The sequence below is a fragment of the Pyrus communis genome, chromosome 4 (assembly GCF_963583255.1).
Source record: "Pyrus communis chromosome 4, drPyrComm1.1, whole genome shotgun sequence".
Classification (NCBI taxonomy): domain Eukaryota; kingdom Viridiplantae; phylum Streptophyta; class Magnoliopsida; order Rosales; family Rosaceae; genus Pyrus; species Pyrus communis.
In genome coordinates, this window is record NC_084806.1 from 4464433 (window position 1) to 4485091 (window position 20659).

General features: G+C 37.5%; 3 protein-coding genes across 3 annotated transcripts; 1 reads left to right on the top strand and 2 right to left on the bottom strand.

The window, feature by feature from the left end:
- Window positions 1-893: 893 nt before the first annotated feature.
- LOC137731933 (2-oxoadipate dioxygenase/decarboxylase, chloroplastic-like) lies at window positions 894-3455 on the top strand. Its single transcript, XM_068471196.1, has 7 exons — window positions 894-1261; window positions 1412-1561; window positions 1829-2044; window positions 2148-2269; window positions 2466-2629; window positions 2870-3024; window positions 3117-3455. Exons 1-7 carry the CDS (start codon window positions 1007-1009, stop codon window positions 3213-3215), a joined length of 1161 nt encoding a protein of 386 aa, XP_068327297.1. The 5' UTR covers window positions 894-1006; the 3' UTR covers window positions 3216-3455.
- A 417-nt stretch (window positions 3456-3872) lies between these two features.
- Window positions 3873-7872, bottom strand: LOC137731932 (serine/threonine-protein kinase PBL34-like). The gene is made up of 6 exons (XM_068471195.1): window positions 7238-7872; window positions 5609-5943; window positions 5362-5497; window positions 5123-5259; window positions 4922-5045; window positions 3873-4623 (listed from the first exon to the last, which is right to left on the bottom strand). The coding sequence occupies exons 1-6, from the start codon at window positions 7455-7457 to the stop codon at window positions 4100-4102; spliced, it is 1476 nt and encodes a 491-aa protein (XP_068327296.1). The 5' UTR covers window positions 7458-7872; the 3' UTR covers window positions 3873-4099.
- Window positions 7873-10057: 2185 nt separating this feature from the next.
- Window positions 10058-16397, bottom strand: LOC137731934 (uncharacterized). The gene is made up of 11 exons (XM_068471197.1): window positions 16147-16397; window positions 15281-15600; window positions 14999-15076; window positions 14338-14894; window positions 12968-13576; window positions 12536-12690; window positions 11802-12016; window positions 11584-11717; window positions 11154-11488; window positions 10969-11072; window positions 10058-10458 (listed from the first exon to the last, which is right to left on the bottom strand). Exons 2-11 carry the CDS (start codon window positions 15588-15590, stop codon window positions 10388-10390), a joined length of 2568 nt encoding a protein of 855 aa, XP_068327298.1. The 5' UTR covers window positions 15591-15600; window positions 16147-16397; the 3' UTR covers window positions 10058-10387.
- Window positions 16398-20659: the final 4262 nt, after the last annotated feature.

A 20659-nucleotide genomic window follows, 5' to 3' on the forward strand; every position in this document is an offset into this window, starting at 1 on the left:
CTCACACGAGAACTTCCCAATGGGTCATCCATCATGGGATTGCTCTAGCCCCCTTCTCGCTTAACTTCGGAGTTCCTACGGAACCCGAAGCCAGTGAGCTCCCAAAAGGCATCGTGCTAGGTAGGGATGAGAATATACATTTAAGGATCACTCCCCTGGGCGATGTAGGATCCCGGCCCGGGAGGACCACTTCCCAGGCCCGCTCCACCACCGTAGCACGATATTGTCCGTTTGGGCTTACCATTCCCTCACGGTTTTATTTCTGGGAACTCACACGAGAACTTCCCAGTGGGTCACCCCCATCATGGGATTGCTCTAACCCCCTTCTCGCTTAACTTTGGAGTTCCTACGGAACCCGAAGCCAGTGAGCTCCCAAAAGACATCGTGCTAGGTAGGGATGGGAATATACATTTAAGGATCACTCCCCTGGGCGATGTGGGATGTTACATAAGACCTCTCATTTATAAGTGAAAAGAAATACTAATAAATGTAATACTAAGTGACGAATTTAAATTATTTTTAAAACTTAACAAATAAACCGTTGACATCATTGAAATACATTATTGGATAAACTTAAGAAAGAGGCACTTAAATGATTGATTGTTTGGCAGAAAACGGAAGAAAATTGATATGAATGCCACGTCATACGGTATATATGCCAACAGGATCCTTTTCGGATTTTTTTGGTGAAGATTATAAGAATTCGTGAATTGTGTTCGTTTATCGTATATCGTGCGTTTAATTTATCTATAGTACTATTTGTATTTAATTTTAAATAAAAATATTTAAATAATTTTTAACTGCACATTTACAGATTATCCTGATAAAGAGGATCCGACGTGGATCGGATTCTATGCATTGTGACGCTGTCTGGATTAAAATTCCAGGTGGAGGGTGGTGGAGCTAAGAGCGGAGCAAACGCAACTTATTTCCAAACAGAGAAGAAGCAGAAGAAGAAGAAACAAGAAAAAATATAATTCTAGAGAGAGAAAGCAGACGACGGCGTATGAGACTGTCCAGAATGATCTCCTCCGTCACCGCCTTCTCATCCGCCATTAACAAAACCTCATCAACCCTTTACTCTCTCACTCCTCTCCAACCAAACGTTAATCCCATCACCATCTCCCGGAGGAATTTCATCTCCCTCACCAAATCATCATCCTTTCCCCTCAAACATTCAATCTCCATGAACAAGCAATCTCTCTCTACCCTTTCCAGCTCCAGATCAGACAACGGAACATCCCTTGATCTGCCTGCCCAGGTTCGATTGTCATCTGTTGTTAATTTTCAATATTTTTATCCAACTCGTCCTCCATGAGAGTCGATCCTGAGACCTTTCGGCTGACAGAGAGGAATACCGCTAGACAGTAGTGCGTATTTGCTATTTAGATTAATTGATCATGTTTTGCAGGGAGCCGAATCATTTTTCAGGGCAGTGTTGGCAAGCATGGAGGCTGTCTACTTAAGCAGAAACCCAACTGCAAAAGCAATCTTGGAGCTTGTTGGGTCGGCTTCCGATGAACAAATTTACTATGACCATTTCGCATTCAGGACTTTTGGGGTAATTGAATTCTGTTCCCTTGGATCAACGGATTGTTATAAAAAAAAGTATTGATTCGTGTTTTCGTTTAGACATTAAACTCTGTATGTGATGAAATTGATGATATGCGTTCATTTTTGTTGACAAAATCGATGTTCCAAAGAATATAAACTACGAGGATATTTCCGTGGCTAACTGACTTAATTCACATCTGCAATATTCCTTAGTTTTAAATTGATCTTGTTAGCATTGGTGCTGAAGTTTGTTTTAATTTGGAACAATAAATAGGTGAATGGTTATGGCATTGATTCCATGGCCAAAATTTTCCTGGATTTTGGGTACACGCCCCGGGAGGAATTGAGATTCCCGGCCAAAAAATTGAGAGCATTGTGGTTTTCTCCCCCCAGTGTTCCCATTCCTCATGGCGGCAGTGGTGTGAATGGGCCTCTGCCGAGAGTTTTCATATCCGAGCTTCTTGTAGATCAGATGAGTCCCCAAACTCAGGTATATATCAGTATATGTTCCTCTGTTCATGGAAAATAGATAACATGTTGTGTTCATACGGTTCCTGTTTCGCATATGGTGAAACTGTTGTTTCAACATTCAGGATATAATAAAAAAGTACACTGAAATATCTGGTTCTGGAAATAAACATGCTGCTCTAGCAAGTGCTCTCGGATCTTTAACGTGGGAGAAGCCGTTACATTCTGAATTCCAACAATTGGCTAGGTACTTGATTTTCATTCTGTTCTTGTGTCAATATCCATGTCTTACTATTTGCGTAAGCAAAATTTCGTATATGCCAGGGAGGTTGGGTTTGAATATTGTAGCAGCCCTGAAGTTGAACAATGTGAACATTGCCTTTCCTGGCATCGTATTGTTATTATCTCGATCTTTATAAGGCTTATATCTTATGGATATGTAGGGAAAGCGAATATGCTGCCTGGACGCTTGTCAATGGGTATGCACTGAACCATGCCACCATCTCCACTCATCAGCTGCAATCGCACTTGAGAGATATTAAAAGCCTCAATCAGTTCATTGAGAAGAATGGTTTCAAGTTGAATTCTGAAGGGGGAATTCTTAAAGGTTTGTTCCATGATTTCTAGCACAACAAAATGTCTTAGAAATGATCTTGTGGTGTTTTTGTACACGATTGATGCTTCTTTGCAATATGAAATGGGAGACATTATTGGCATTTGGAAACCGAGTTTAGTGAAATTTCATGAAGCATCTTTTATTACATATATGACTCAATGCTGTTATGACCAAATTACATGTACAATTCCGGAGATTATGTTGCAATGAGTTTAATTTTGGCATTAACAGTGAGCCCCGATGGCCTTCTTCAGCAAAGTTCAACGGTCGCAGATTCTATCCATTTCCAATTTGCGGATGGTGTAACTGAATCAGTACCCTGCTCCTACATCGAGTTTGCTGAACGCCTGGTTCTGCCTCAATACAGCAATCTGCCCCTTGACGAGGTGACCAAACTTCCGTCTCTTAGTAATTTCAGGTCTTTAAGTTTCTTTTAGTGTTGCACAGTTGAGAACAATTGAACTACGAACTTGCACAGGTTAAAGAGCATCACAGGCGAGACGGATTTGAGGTTGGAAATGCAGACAAGATCTTCGAGAGCACATCAAAGGAGCAGCTGACCAGGAAGGCTGCATGAAACAATCATCCTTTATAACGACGATGCGGATTTCACCATCGGAGAACGACCTGCCAAAGAAGAAAAGGAACACAAAACAAAACCTCTCATGGATTAAGCATGGATTTAGTACATCTAGCAAAGTGGTCTTCCAGGCTGAGCTGTTTGTAAATTACAAATGCGCGACACCATGAGAGAGGCTTGAGCATGTACATATTTATTTCACAGAAGTAATAAAAGAAGGCAGATTTTATGCGTTTACTTCAAATGCAAATAATCCCCTTTGGAAATATATGGTCCCAAAAAAACATAATAATACTCTAATCTACAAGTAGAGAATTTGACTACCAACAATATTATAACACGTGAAATAATAATACTTAACAATCCAACGATCACACTCAACTGACGTCTCGCACTCGATTGAAGTCTAGTCTAGTTAGTTGATGTAGAACAAGATTGAATCTTGCCGAGTCCAAAAGGTAAGGCCATGTAGACGACAGATGTTAGGAGACGGGAATTTGTACAGAAAATATTGAATTCGTAGGTAAAGTTCTTAACCACTTGAGGTACAAGTTTTGCAAACCCGTTGTTTGAATGTACTCATTGAGTCAAAAGACTTGTACTAATAAGAAGACAAATTAAGGGGAGGCAACAATTATGGTCTTTCTAACCAGATATTGCACAACAAATTTTTGCTCAAAGAAGCTTGGCCTGCCCTTACATTCTAAACATAACATCAAAAGCAAACATGAATCTCTGCTGATTTTCCAGTTGGTTCAAGAACAAATGCTTTAACCGAAAATTACATTTATACGGATCGAGGAAGCGGAAAAAGGGGGGAAAAGAAGAAAATGATTGCTCACAAGAGGTGGGAAATGATACAGAGAGCTGCCAACCCTATCTTACGGTTTGACATTAGGTTTTGGCGATGGATGGGGATGTTGATGGTGATATGGAGAAGCATGGGTACCATTTGGTATCGAAAGGCTCCTCTGCTGATGATGCCCGTTCCTCATCAGCAATCCTCCTTGCGGTCTGACGCTGTTTCTGGTATTTGGGCTGGAACCGACACGGTCACCTTGCATTGTCTGGAAATAATATGATGAGCTTGCCATATCCTTGAGGGCTGGCAGGGGCTTTAAGACTTCCACAACTTCACTCATTAGGGGCCTGGCTTTTGGATCTCGACTAAGGCAGTGGGCAGCTAGTTGTGCGGCTTTTTGGACACCTTTTATCGAAAAGTGGCCTTCAAGCCGAGGGTCTATCAACCGGTAGAATCTTCTTCTTTCTCCTAGATGTGGCCGTGCCCATTCCACAAGGTTATGTTCGCCATTGGGTCGGTTTTTGTCCATGGATCTTCTGCCGGTCAGCATCTCGAGTAAAACCACGCCAAAACTATATACATCACTCCTGGATGTAAGATGTCCTGCAACAAAATACAAGTGAATATACTCAGACTTCAACAAAGTATCAAGAATCTTTACGTGTATCGAAAACATAATGTCCAAGAGGATGAGCATTAATTGCACCCACCATCTTCGACCTAGCTCATGTGTAACTAACACTCAACACCAGATAATGCGTATAACTTCTACATGCTCAAGACATGAAGTTTGAGAAATTAAAGTACACAAACTAGTGAAGCGGATGGAAAATTACAGGAAAAACGAAGACAAGGCCATCTTAACTAATTATATTTGAGAGATATACTATCAATTCCTTACCAGTCATTACATATTCAGGAGCTGCATAACCATAAGTTCCCATCACACGGGTGGAGACATGAGTTTTATCACCCTCAGGACCATCTTTGGCAAGTCCGAAGTCAGACAGCTTGGCATTATAATCCTGAAATGGCACTTTATTAGATAGATGAATGATATTAAGGGGAAGTATGTGAGTTAGCCAAAGCTTTAAGCACATACGGCGTCCAATAAGATGTTGGAGGTTTTAAAGTCACGATAGATCACAGGTCTTTCTGCTTCCTCGTGGAGAAAAGCAAGGCCTTTTGCAGCACCTAATGCAATCTTCATTCGAATAGACCATGGAAGAGGCAACGACCCTGCAAATAGCAGATATTGTCAAAGAATGCCAAATAATACTCCTAATTGGCTAATTGGGTGCACTGAATGAAAATTAGATTTTCAAAAAGGCAATTACTTACTCCTAAATAGATGGTTCTCCAAGCTCCCTCGAGGCATGAACTCATACACTAGCAGCCTTTGATCATCTTCAATGCAGTATCCTACAAGTTTAACTAAGTTTGGATGGACAAGGTCACCAAGATAATTTACTTCAGCCTGCCACATAGAAAGCGAAACAAAAATCAATACTTGAATACAAGATAGGCAGAGACCACCAAAATATTTAGTAGTGCTAAAGTTACAAAAAAAATAAGGACAGATCCAAACCAGCCATTCTTTATGACCCTGAAGTCCATCATGGTTAAGAGTTTTAACGGCAACAGTAAGACCCGTGCCAGGTTTTACTGGAGCAGTTCCATTTTCTTCTATCCACCCCTTGAACACACAACCAAAACCACCTTCACCAAGAAGACTTTCAGGTCTGAAATTTCTTGTTGCCCATTTAAGATCAATAAATGTGAATTTTCGCAACCGTGAAGCAACTTTAAGTTCCTCTTCAAGTTTGGAAGTGGATGCATTACTTTCTGTATTACTAGTAGTTGACGAAGAGACTACAGTAGCTGTTGGTTGGTCCCTGCTCGTATCATTTATAGATTTAGTTTCTGCACACAAAAAAGGAGAAAACAATACATTAGACTACAGATACAAATTAAAAAACATGGTTTCTTAAAAGTACTAAGTTGAAAACATGTTCCCGGTAAGCAAATTAAGTTTAAAGCATACAGTATGTAAGAACTTATTCTTGAAGACAAGTACACATAACCGATGAATTGCACAAAAAGATATACCAGATTTATACAATGTCAAATAGAAGTGCTCTATCATATGAGTCAGTAGAGTTGAATAGGAAATTAGAAGACCAGCTAAATTAGACACCGTAACGACAGCCATCTGACATAGGCCATGTATCTTAAAAAACTTAGTTTATATCTAGAATTACCATGTAGTCAACTCAAAAACCACTCTTCCAAACCCAGGAAAATGTTGCTAAAGCCATAAATTCTATCCTCCAATAGCACACACCCCTTATGGCTTCATTTCCCGTACCATAATGATATACCCTCACCGCTGCCACCAAAATTTCATCCGCATGCCCAACCATCTCCTTGCCAATTCCTTAATTATCAACCTCACTGTCATAAATCACAACAGACTGAGCTTCCTAGTTGGTGATTAGTTTTCATTTCCTTCCATACAAGACGGCCCTAGTTTGTTGGTTGACAATCCTCAGAAGAAACAGAAAAGTTTTATACAAAGCATCCAACAAACTAAAAGAAAGTGAAAATTACAGGGTAGTACGGTATCAGAAGACACGAGCCTTCATCTTTTTAATAAGGCAGAACATACTTCAAGTTTCCGCAAACGTGTCTTATGTATTCATTTAGTCATACAGTCTGGAATTAGGATATTGTTTCCCCGCTATAGGAGACAGCAAAGAGGAGGGATTACTGTTGTTCTAAAAAACAAACTCACATGTTTCTGTGGAATGTTTCTTTGAGGACCAAGAGAATTTTTCAGCCACCAACCAGGCTATTCTCGTATGAGAAAGAAAAAAGAGCTCAATTGGGTTTCATCTCTAAAACCCCCCTCCAAAACTCAAAATTTACCCCCGTCACTGCAGGTGTACTCTTCACAAGTTCTGGGAATTATCATGCCTTGATTAAAATCTACCAAGAGCAAAGCTCTTCGGATTGACCAAAGTAGTATAATGCAGCTAACTTATGGGAGGCTAAATTTGCTTATGCTATGACTAACAAAGTAAGAACTCTACAGGTTACACAACACAAGCTCAAACAGAAACAACAGAACAATCCCCAAAAGCAATCAATCTCAACAAACACACTTGAAGCATATGAGCTCGTAAAAAAAGTGATTCCAAGAGAAGCAGAAAGTTACCACCACAGTTAGTATTACTGGTCCCACTGATTGAGCTATCAACTTTGGATCTTGAAGAAATGCAGCTTCCAAAGTACCTCAGCCTAACCCAACACCCACTCCCCTCCTCCTCCACGTCATCATCATCATCCCCATCAGCTTTCTGCTTCTTCTTCCTCCTCACCTTCGATTTGCAGATGTCCCAGGCCTCCACTTTACCATCCTCAGCTTTCAAACCCATTTCTCACAAACCCTAAAACAATCAAATCCAGATACCATCAAACACCCAAACCCACCACCTTCCCACCCCCGCAGAACCACCCAGAACCGCCTCTATCCGCCGTCGACACAACCCATACGAAAAACCCACCAAAATCCCTGAAATTTCCGAACTTTACAAAAACCCAACTGAATTTAGAGGAAAAAAAAAGACGACCCAGCTGAGAAAACAGCTAGATCACGCGGAAAGCAGATCAAATTCGACGAACCCTTGAAGCGAAATCAATCAGCTCGTGGGGAAAAAGAAGAAAAAGAAAACCCAAGAGGGAAGTGTCCTTTTTATCAGATAGGAACAGCCAAATTTTCAGTTTTAACCCAGAAATGTCTGCAGAAATCTCAGAAAATGGACTCCCACAAGCTGACAGTTTAAGTTTGGTGAAAAAAATAAATATTGTTTTTTTGGGACCAAAATAAATAATAATTAGCCAAAATATCGTTACTAGACGTATAATATTCCGAATTATCGGATTCTCTCTGTCCTCGTTTTTTTTTTTAACTATTTTTAATGGAGTAGTGTTATTCATACTATGTTTTTGTATCATATTTTCATACCAACTTAGGTGACATTTGATGTGGTTATCCATATCATTTGAATTAATCAGATTTTTAAATTTAGTTTATTATTCAATAAACTAATAATTAAGAAAAACTAGTTAATTAAATGATGATTGTGGTATACGAATAGTTATTTTTCTTGAAATAGGGATCAAGATCATCTCTTGAGCAAAATGTGAGGATCCTTCTGACCAAGCCCATCAGACCGTTGAAATTTTATTCAACGGCTACAATTTATTATAACTTTTAGAAGGCCCCCTGTTTGTAACCGTTGGATAAAATCTCAATGACCCGATGTGCTTGGTTGGAGGATCATCACCCTTTGCTCAAGAGAGGATCCTAATCCAAAAAATAGGACATGGATCCTTTTCGGATTTAGTTGTCCTAATCCACCTAGTCAAATCATCCAGGTAATTAAAATTTGATCTAAAAATTAAAGTTATTATTATTTTAAAATAGGTTCATGTTTGTAACCGTTGGATCAAATTTCAATAGTCCAGATGATTTGACTGCTAGATTAGGACAACTGGATCCAAAGAGGATCCATGTCCGAAAAAATAGGGACTGTTCGGGCAGGAGATGGAAATGGAGAGGGTGGGACTCAGTTGGATGATGACGTGGCTGGCTGCGGGCGTCAGGTTTATATCGTCACGTCACTACTCAAAGCCCGCAATGTGTGCTTCTTATAGTTCTCATCTATTTTTTTGGGTTTTTTTATTTATTTAATTTTTTTTTCATTCCAGACCACTTCTCTTTTTTTCTTTTTTCAATTTTCCACTTGTTTTTTGTTCAGAAAAAAAAAATCCACTTGTTTTTGTTATCTAAATTGAAAAGTACTTCAGAATGTTAGTTAATTCTCTGAGTCATAAATTCGTGGAGTTCGAAAGCAAAACAATATTGAGAATTTCTTTTTAATAATAGCATTTTATTTGTAATTTTGTATTGTCAAAAAGGATAATGAATTTATGTCTATGCATTATTTAGTTGTTCGATTGAGTAAATTAAACAATAAATGAATAAATACAGAAGGAGAAAACGAGAATGCGTAATCACTAAGTAAAAGAATAAAAAAGAATAAAAAATAGATTTGCTAAGTACATTACTTTAACAGTACCAATAACGCATTGCTTTTTAAAAAATCAAAATAAATAATATTGTATTCCGTTATTAATTTGACATACCGTATCGTATCCGACGCAGGTAAGTCCCCGTGGAAATTTTGCAAAAGGCATCATTGCCTGCAATGCGTGCATCTTATTATTTTCATCTTTTATTTATTTTTTGGGTTTTATTTTTTTATTTAATTTTTCACCCAAGACCACTTCTCATATTTTTCTTCTTTCAATTTTCCACTTGTTTTTGTTATGCTAAATTGAAAGTATTTCAGAATCTTATTTAAGTTGTTCAATTGAATAATTAAAAAAAATGCAAAAGGAGAAAATGAAAATGTGAAATCACTATTAGTAAAAGAAAAAAAAAATACAAATGAACAAAGAATGTTATGCCTGCATTGCACTTAGATTCGCTAGGTACGCTACTATAGCAGTACCAGTAAAGCATTGCTTTTTAAAATGAGAGACTTTTATTGAATACACTCGCTAGGTAAGTTACTATAACAGTAATAGTAATAGTAACACATTGCTTTTCAAAATGAGATACTTTTACTAGGTACGCTACTGTAACAGTACCAGTAACGCACTTCTTTTTCAAAATGAGAGACTTTTACTAGGCAGACTCACTAGGTACACTACTATAACAGTATCAGTAACGCACTACTTTTCAAAATGAGAGACTTTTATTAGAGCCGCTACTTTAATAGTACCAATACCGCATTGCTTTTAAAAAAATTATAACGAACAGCATTATATTGCGTCCTAAGTTTGAAACACGGCACCGACGTACCGGATGCAGGTACGTTCTTGTGGAAATTTGCAAAAGCCATCACATCATGTGGGGAACGGAATAAAGGAAGAAGAAAACAATGAAGAAAAAGAATCAGCCAAATCATTGCCATGTATAAAACTCAATGAAAATCTCTGTAATTTTTTTCTGTATAACATGGTTACATCTCAATACATACAGAGAATAGAGTCTCCCATCGAAGGGATATTTGTAACAATTCCTATCCCCTCTCAACCCACCATTTACAACACACAGGGAACCTTGTATTTCTAGAACGAATTCGAGAATCTCGACTAAAGAAAGCAAAAGCAAACCTCGGTGCAGCGCCTGTTGTTAAGAGCCTGATGCTGGATGACTGCACATGTGACGGTTCCAAATTCTTCAATGGCTCGGTTTAAAGTGAGAGAATGACATGCATGCTGCACTAGATATTTCCTAAATAATCCCTGTGGAAATACTGGAAGTCGCATTAATCTTCAGTGAGTACTCGGGTATATAGGTAACACCTGTTGTGCAAGAAAATGGTACTCGATCAGAACAGCAAATTCATCGGTTGGATTTTCACATTTAAGTAAAGGATAACCCTCGTAAATGATACGAGATTTAGTTCAAAGAGAGGAACCCGAGAGAAGGCAGAAAACCAACCAAAGTGTCTTCTAGATACTGATTCGTTACTTATTGATTAAAATAACTGCCCAATACTCGTTCCTTTTTTCCTAATGCTCCATCTTTAAGCAGTCAAATTAGCGGACCTAGATTCCATAACAGAATACGCCTAAACAAGTGCTATTTATCATTTTCTTTTCAGACCTACTGAGTAATAATTGTTGTTTAACGGTCAAAGCAGGACATAATTTGAACAGTAAAACTGTAGAACATAACCCCTAAGTATCAACTAATGAACCCTTATCCAAACGTACTATTAAATTTTGCTTGACATGAAGGTACATAAACCACTCATTTTTCCTAAAGTGGAGTGTGGAAACAGAAAATGGTAGAATTACGAAGATGTTTACCTTTTTCCTTCACATCAATTTGTAGTGTATCCAGTGTAATTATGCCATCAGTCAATGGAAGTAGCTCAAGCTTGACGGTTGCCATAGATTGAGAGGGGATGCATCTGATGTGACGAGAGAAACTTTTAATAACAGGAATACCCATGAACACAAAATGAAAAAGAGAGAAGAAAATGGAGCATTACCCCAGTGGAACTCTACTCTGAAGCCACAGATGTGTACAACATGGACCGGTACTTGGAATGGCATCAGATAATGGAGAAGTCTGCTCGCTAAAAGAAGCTGGCCAAACTCCACCTTTACCATGTTGTTTCTGATTGTCCGAAAGGAGTGGTGAGCTTATCATCTGCATTGTAGGACTCTTTCCTGTAAACTCAGGTAAACTAACAAATGGACTCATTGGTGAAGTAGGGGATGAGTTCAAGGAGACCACTGAAGGAGGGGAAGTGAATGAAGCTGGAGCAAGAACTGTCAGAGTTAGATCTTCTGACATTAGATTTGAAACCTGAAGAGTTAAGACCTGCAAGATTGAAAAGTTAGATGGAACCTTACCTAATACAACGTGAAAAAAGGAAATCCCCCAAAGACACATTCGAACTACAAAGTATATGAAACCTGAACAGGAAGCTGAGAGACTCCTCCATTGGGTGCACTAGATTGTCCAGACATTTCAGTTGCAACAGAGATCATAAGATCCCTTGAAACACGCGGACACCAACTTGTTGGCTGTTTGAAAAATAATCTCGACTCTGCAGATGTAACATAAAAGGAGAAGAATTAGAAATTAAAACTCAGGTCCTCCAACTACGGAACATTGAGAGATATATAATTACCAGCGTAGTTGCACCGACATGATACCATAATTGCGTACTGATCAGCAGTTGAAGCACTCTTCTTTCCTTCAACAGTCTTAGCCGGCGGACGCAAGCTTGGTGCTGCATTTCCAGCCTGCAGTTGTGATGATTGAGGTCTTCTATCACCACCAGCCTTGAAATTCTTCCACAGGGATGTTACTGGTTTAAGAATAAAGGAATGCTCTTCACCTCTCCTGCCATGAGAAACTTTAATGAGAAGAGAACAAATAAATTGGGATTCCAAAAACTATACATCTTTCTTCAAAAAAAGTGTGATGTAAGTAACAATGTAACATATGAGTTTCAAACTCTAAAGATACGAAGCTCCAACTTTACTCCAAAATGATGGTGCCCTTTTTCTGTCACCAAGTGCGTTTGCTGTGTCAAACCTGCTATCAGAGTAGCCAGAGGTTGTTTTCCTACCCCAAATTTGTATCAAACTAGATGTAAGCCATTTGTGTTTTTTCCCATTTTTCTTAGGCATCTAAGCTCTTTCTAAGTTCAAGAGAATTTGCCAACTGTTATACATGCAAAGGAACTTCTTCTACGTGAACACAGAGTACCAGGAATTTTGCCCGATCCACATAATTTTCTAATCCTAGACATTATTGTGATCAAAAAACACACAATCACCATGAAAAATGAAGTTTCTGTAACAAGGAAAACTACAGTGTGACATGAAAACCAAATTGAGATACCAAAGAGATAACAACCTGAGGGCTAGATTTGGCAAACTGTGATCATTTCCTGCTTCTATACATGCAATTGGTAATGATAAGGACTGTCCGCCTTTTGAAGCCTCCTCAAAAACAATAGTTATAGCATCTATATACACCACTATATTTGGCGCATGTGTTGGAGAAACATTCTGCACAACAAAAGGATAATGTGAGACAAAGCCTAGCAAACATGTCATTCCTAACAAGATATTAGACATAAAAATATCAAGGCAAAACAAGTATTAACCCATTTCTGGAGAAATGTTCTGCAAAACAAAATGCCAACTTAATAGGAATGTGAGACAAAGCCTAACAAAAATGTCATTTCAAATTCAAACAAGCGGGATTAGACATTATAAAACTTCCAGGAGGAAAAACAAAAGCACAATTAACAAACACCTTGACCTAGTCAATCATTGCTCACACCTTTATCTGGACACAAAGAAGGTCATCTGTATTGCAGTCAGCAGCAAAAGAATGGATTTCAACAGGTTGTATGATTTCAAGTTTTCTCCTCCACCTTCTTCCAGGTATATAGATTCCCTCCAATCCACAACAAACGGAAAATCTTTCTCGCTCCAATGACACGCCTCGAAAAGATAAAAGCCCCTCCCCACCAGTTTTTTTATTCTTCAAGAACTTCTGAGATGAATTCTGATCCCAGTCTTCAAGATCAAAGCTTGGCTTAGAACTTGCAGCTTTAATAGGTGCGGGTGGTGGTGTAGTATTTTGTGGTAATGATGACATGGAGTAACTTCTAAAATGGGAGAAGAGTTGAGAACCAGATTTTTGAGATGTGCTACCAATTCCTGAATTGGAAGTTAAAGCAGGAGATAAAGGGCGAGCTGGAGGTGGAAGGGTGTTATCCAAAGGGAGCAACCATTTCAACAATTCTCCACATGGGTCCTGATTTGCATCAACTAAGTTGTCCTGAGTCTCAGCAAACAAACTTCTCTCACGATATTTCTCAAACTGAAGAATCTCAATAACAGGGTCATTCAAAAAATCTATGCCAACATTCACTTGTAAAAGAACCTGCATCCTTCCAAACAAGAAAATGGAATGAGAATAAGTGATCTGAACAACTGCTTACAATAGCCATGAATGTGAGAAGAAAAAGAAAATTCAGTATACTTAAAAATGGAAGGTATAGAATAAACAAAGCAACAGTAGAAAATTTAACATAGGGGTCAGGAATTTGTTATCAGAGTTACAAAACTTACTTATTTTAGTACAAACTAAGACCCACCAGGGATTTTCTCTTATAAAACCTTGCAGGAAGCTTAACAACTAAAGCTGCATGAATATGGAGGAAATTCTACTCTCAACTTTCAGCTAACAAATGAAGACCAATAAACCAGCAAACACAAATAAGACATGGATTCTTCAATGTACGCCTAAAACCTGCTAAACACACCTATCTAATATTCAATTAACATTTTTATCCTACAGTCACCTGAAAACAAAATCATTGGAAATTCGATGAGCACAGAATAACATAAATCTAAAAAAATTCCGGCTGCAATAGTCATTGCCAGTGAGCCGTGGTCAGCCTAAGAAAAAAAATGAAAATTATATCAGAGGTACTTTGGGATTATACGGGGTTAAGTGTGAAGACTAGCTGGATGGGTAAACAAAATCTTTGGTGAAGATAGAAGCTCCCCAGTTTTTCACCATAAAACAATGTGCCGATATCTATTTGATATTTCATTTCTCAAGTGGGTTGAAGTATGATATGAATATACACACAATACGTACATATACAATGAATAACCTACAAGCTTCATTGCACATACCACTATGTCTCCATTAGAAAGAGAGCAACACTTGACATTATTTCTTGCTACGCCTCCAGAGACATTGGGATCAAAATTCCCTTTATCAATAATGGCATTTACTGCAGTTTTCTGGGTTCCATCTTCCGTGGACTCTTGACCATCCACATCAACCGATTCTGAAGACTTCTTAGAAGTACCTTTTTTTGCCCAAAGTGCCTCACTTGAGTCTGCAATCCTAACAAAAAAATGAGATCTCTCAAATCTTTGCAATAAAATTTCCGCCTGTCTCTTGTGATCCTCCATTCTGAGAAGAGATTCACTAGCAGAAACATCCTTTTGTGAACCAGTCTTCTCCTTTGAAAGGGTTTCACCGTTATGATCTGCACCTTGACTATCAGGACTCATATCTCCCTTTCCCAACAATGTACCATTGCCATCTTGCACATTTCCATTTTGTTTCTTTGGGCTGAGTCTTAAGCCATTTTTACTCATGGCTGCAGCTAATTTAAAGGGAGTGATAATTTCTGTGTCCTGCTTACACGCTGACAAGCATGCAAGGACATGGACTTGTTCACCTGGATTAAAAAATAGATTTCAGGTCCTAATGAAGGATGTGTCCTCCATGTGAAATATAAAAAGGCATGTCAAGACCGAAAGAGTCAGGAGATTGAAGAACTACCAGGGAAAACAAAGGACCGGTCCAGAGAGCGTAATGACTGTATATCCGGTGCATCATTCCAATTATCAGGGAGTTCTTCTGCAAGAGAAAAACAAGCTTTATGCATACTATTTTATAATCACCATGATAGAATTACTTATTTAATACATAATGTAAGCACTTAGTCAACTACATTTGTGTATATCATAACTCAGCTAAAGTGCACACCTATAAGAGAACATGCGATCCTGCACTCTATGCAAAATATCAGAACATAGTTCAAGTATAATGGAAAGCACTTACTGTATGGAATGGAGATCCATCCCTCCTCATCAGAGACATCATAATGCTTTGCTATGACAGAGGTTTCTTTCTCTGCACCAATTCCATTTTCACCTCTAGCTTCACTTTCTCCAGCATTATCTTCGATTGTGGAATACTGTGGATATGAATCTTCACCAATTAGACTCTCCAAGCTTGTTGCAGATTTTGGGGTAGGATACGTCTCTGCAGGTGGTTCGTGAACAGGAGGCACAGGCGGTACAAACGGAACAGACGGCTGCTCTGCTGTCACACGCTGTACATGCTGAGTAGATCGCATAAGGAAATTCATTGTCCCACCACTGCAAAATCAATAAATGTTGTCAGTCAAATGAAACATGGGTTATGTTAAAGCAGGCGAATGTGTATGTATAGCTTGAACATGCGAATCCATCCCAATGAAGCTGGTTTGAATCTCATCGACACGGCAATTAAAAGTGCCTAGCTAGTGAAATTCACCACCCGAAAATTCTCCATCACCTTCCTAAACACATTTCTCATGCACCCGAATTTCCGACACCCGCAGTCAAACTCCACTGGCAAGCCATCCAAATCATAGGCTTTTACTACACTACTTCAAAAATGGCCACTTGATCAAACAGTTCAAATACTCTAAATCTGAATTCATGATTCATGGCATTTGTATAACAAATAAGCAAACAAAAATCACAATCTAGAAATCCTCACAACCCGATACGAAATCTGTAAAGCTCTCTCTGGTTCCAAAGATTCGGCATTGGAATTGAATTTCGAGATTGGCCTTCCAATGCCGAATCCAGAGTCACAATTGACTGAGAATTCAAAATCTAAATTCCATTTAGCTGTTCTTCAGAACCAAATCTACTGACCTGAGATCGAGTCGTCCGTCGAACCTCGGCGGTGATCGCAATCCCGGAAGGTTTCGAAGCTGAAAGCCCTAATTGTTCGATTCCGATGCTTCTCTCCCCTGAAATGTCCGAATCCTAAGCTCCGGAAGTTGAACGACGGTGATGCGACGGTGGAGTACGATCAGAGTTCAGAAGGGAGAGTCTGCGAGCTCTGATTGTGAACTTCGGGTTCCCTTTCACCACTGCGTTGCCACCATAACCGTCACTGTAAAAACTAATAGTTTGTTGGTTTTTTCGGCCCCGAGACTTTTAAATTCATGAAGCCCAACAGAGAAGGGAAAAAGACTACGAAATTCGGCCCAAATAAATTGGGCCCTAGCTACAGGTTTTCCTTTTCTTTTTTTTTTCTTTTTTTCTTTTTTTTTTTTAGGAAAATTAATGTTCATCTAGACATTTAATCATTCATATATGTCAAATAAATCGACAATTATGGTATCAAATAACATATTCATGATGAACCTTATATTTATTTAATTTATATGAATAATCAAACGGTCTCCAAATCGATTAGATATTTAAATAGATACCAATGAATGGTTATGATTATAATGTTTGTATAGTAAAATAATGACAACTCGTGTAAAAATTTGTACATATAAAAAGTCAAACAGTGTATAAAAGTAGACTAGTTAAGGAGAGATTTTTTAGTATGCCCAGAACATGGCGTGGACGCCACATGTTTCTATTCAAGTGATATAAAGTTTTTCTTTTAGTGTCATTCCAATTATATAATTAAATGTTGTGTCTCTGCACATTAACAAATCTCTCGTAATTAACATAAGCATGTGAACTAAGTTTGAAAGGCAAATACATTTGGGAACCGGATCCCCTCCTGAGCTTAGAAGGCCGAGCCTCCTAAGCAAAGGACCAAGACGTTGAAATTTGATTAAACGACTGCAATTATTATAACTTTTAGAGAGACTTCCTATTTGTAGCCGTTGGATCAAATTTCAACGCTCCAGATCTTTTGCTCAAGAGAGAATCCGGTTCCATATATTTGTATTTATATGATAACTTAATTAACGATATATATATCTAGGACAAAACGACATCTTTGTTTTATGGACAACGAATTTAATGATCTGCTTTGGTGTTATGAACTAATGAGTATGACACATACGATTTTGAAGATTATCCAAAACAGTCAGTCTCATCACTTGCATTTCTAATTTTAACGTTTACTTTTATTTTTTTAATCTTGTTATATTTTTTTATGAACTACATTTTTTTTATAAATTAAAATGTAGGACGTGAATTTGCCAACCCATGTCCATTACTGGATGCTTGGGAGGAGTGGGCAACTGCTTACACAATTGAACCTAGTTTTTGCATGCGTGGCTCATTAAATAGATTTGCTTACTCAATGACAAGGATTCATACGACACGATCAAAGGTGAAGCCACAAAGAGATCATTATCGTCCCAAGCTCTTCCTGATATATTTTTTAACACAGAAAAGTTAGTGTTATACTTGTGATTTTCAAGATTTTCCGTAAGCGTGGAGCTCCAATCCGACATTTTTACTTTAATTTTGTTTATCGGAGTTGATTTGAGGTTGGTGGCTCTTATCACCAACCTCTTATGAAGTTCAGGCAATTTGTTGTTTGTGAACTTTGAAGAAGACTCTAATTTGAGGGCAATGGAAGGAAAGAGGAAGAAAGTCAGAGATTTAGTGTTTAGGTTTAAGGAAGAGGATGATAAAGACGTTACCATATCAAATCTAAGACACGATAGTCGATTACCAATTGCACGCAGAGTAATTTTTGTAAGCTTAAAAAAGTATTTAGGATTGAGACTTTGAACATCTTCAAGGCTAAAATCCTGATTCCGCTACTAAACACAATTACTCTGTCAAGGACACATCTCATATTAATCAATAAAAACAGTGTAGATTTTTATCTATATGTTCTTATTTTATTAATACGAAACGTGATGTAACAACGAAAGTGCGTTATGTGGATTATTCACCCGCTCAATTAGCCCTTGTACTTACATGGCACGTCAAGCACAGCGGCGCGTAAACGTTGCACAGGATGATGCAGACTGGATAAGTATGATTAGACGTTGGTTAGTGCGTTTTCGAACTCAAACCCCAGTTTTGTTTTGTTTGGACCCAGCTTCGTTTGACAACGACTGGGAACCCACAAAGATTTAATTAATGAAATGGAGCGGTGATTAAGATGTGATTAGGAGGTGAAACCAAGGGAACCCGCATAAATTAATTAATCAATTGGATGAGGCTTACCGACATCTCACCGCCAAACTCCACAAGAGTCACAAAGGTGTGTGGGGGATGTGGACTACCGACATCCAGTTCGGATTATTGTCGGATCTTTTTTGTAAGGATCTTGAGAATTCGTTAATTGTTCTCGTTCATTATATATCGTACGATTAAAAATTATTTTCAATATTTTTATTTAAGAATAAACATAAACAGTACTTGATAAAAACTGATCGCACGATGTACAATAAACAGACACGATTCACGAATCTTTAAGATCTTTATCAAAAGAATCCGAAGAGGATCCTATTGGACCGACATCCACCACAACACTCCAAACGATGACAAAGGGGTGTGTGGGATGAGGATAACCAGAATCCCACCAAAACAATGACAAAGGAAAGATCGTAAGTGGATTTTTTTTCAAATTACCATGTATTCCTCCAAATTTTGGTTCCTCCAAATTTTTTGAAATATAAGCAATGTTGGTAAATTTGGAAATATAAGCAATGTTGGAGAGTTTAAACTCAAAACGCAAGAGTTAAAGCATAAGACTCAACCCACCTAAGCAATCTATCATTGCATCTACTCTTCATTCTTTGTTTTTGTTGAAAGCACTTTTCATTCTTTGATTGATACTTATAAACGTGAATTCACTTACATCATCCCCAATAGATTATCTAAATGAGTTCCTAGCCAAAATATAGAGAGAAATCGAAAAATTTCATCTCCAATCAAACTTTCTATCATGCTCTTATTTAGAGAGAAGTCGGAAAATCTAAAAAGCAAGAAAGAAGGAAGCTACCAGCATTCGTTATTATTGTTTTAATAATATTTTAATAAAAACTTTATTTTCAACTGATCCATAATTATTAAGAAAAACTAATGAAAAGGGTTTGAAATTTTTTATTTTTAATAAAAAAACCATGTTATAAGTTTTGTTTAATGATTAGTACAAGGTCCATATTAAAGTAGTCCAACTAAAAATAGCTCAACTATAATAAATTATGATTTGTCAATTTTACCCCTAACTTTTTTAGGTTGAGTTCCAGATTTTCGTCGTTAATGGAGTTCATCGTTGTTTTGCAGACCTTCTTCTTTTTCTTTGAAACAAAAATATAGATCATCATGCTATTTAATTTATATTTTGTATTATTTCGTTGAAATGTGATCGTTGTTATTATTCATAGTGTATTCGAGGTACTGTAATTTTCATCATTAGTGGAGTTCATCGTTTGTTTATCCAGAAAATAAATTTGAGATTTGCATGTTATTCAATAACAATGACGGGTCACTGTTTCTGGAATGTAAAAATAATTGTTTCTGGAATCTAAGTCACTGTTTCTGAAATATAAGTTACTGTTTCTAGATCCAAATGAAACAGACACATTGTTTCTTAAATGTAAGCTATAAAAGAAATAGTGAAATTCACTGTATTTGGATTCAAGGCAAAATAAGCACTTTATTTTTTAAATATAATCAACTGATGCATGAAAGAAAAAAAAACCTTTGACTGTTTCTGGAACTAAGTTACTATTTTTGGAATATAAGTCACTGTTTATGGAATTTGGGTCATTGTTTATGGATTTTGGGTCATTGTTTATGGAATTTAAGTCACTGTTTATGGATTTTGGTTATTTTCTTTCTAGATACAGTGTTTGTTTATGCGACATTGTATCTGAATTTTTTTTCTTCAGAAACAGTGTTATATTTTGGGTTATCCAGAAACAATTTTATGTTTTGGTTCATTTTTTCGCTAGTTTCTGCCATTAAACCTCTTTGAACTTGTTTCGGTGGCTTTGTTTCAATGAATGCTTCCTTTTTCAACTTTGATTTGAATTTTGATTTGGTTGTTTTTAAAATGTGGGAATTCGATTTGATAAGATTATGGTGGTTTCGTGTTGGGTTGAGGTTGGTGAAGAGTCAAAGACAATATCAAATCATTTTGGGTATTTATGAAAGTGTAGATTTGCAGTAGATTGGGCTTGTAAGTTTGACCCATGGACAATAGTTTTGGATGATTTTTTTTTATTAAACTTTGAGCCCTTTTGATTAAATAATATTTTTAGGATGATTTTTGGTTAAATATTTATTGGTCAAAGTCATTTTCATTTAAGCTTCCTTATTATTATGACTTTCTACTCTTTAGCCAAACTTTTTTCTGAAAAACGAATAGCCCAAACAAAACTATTAGAATAATAAATTAAAATATTTCAATTTGACTCTGCACAGTTTGCTACAGCCTTGCTTCACA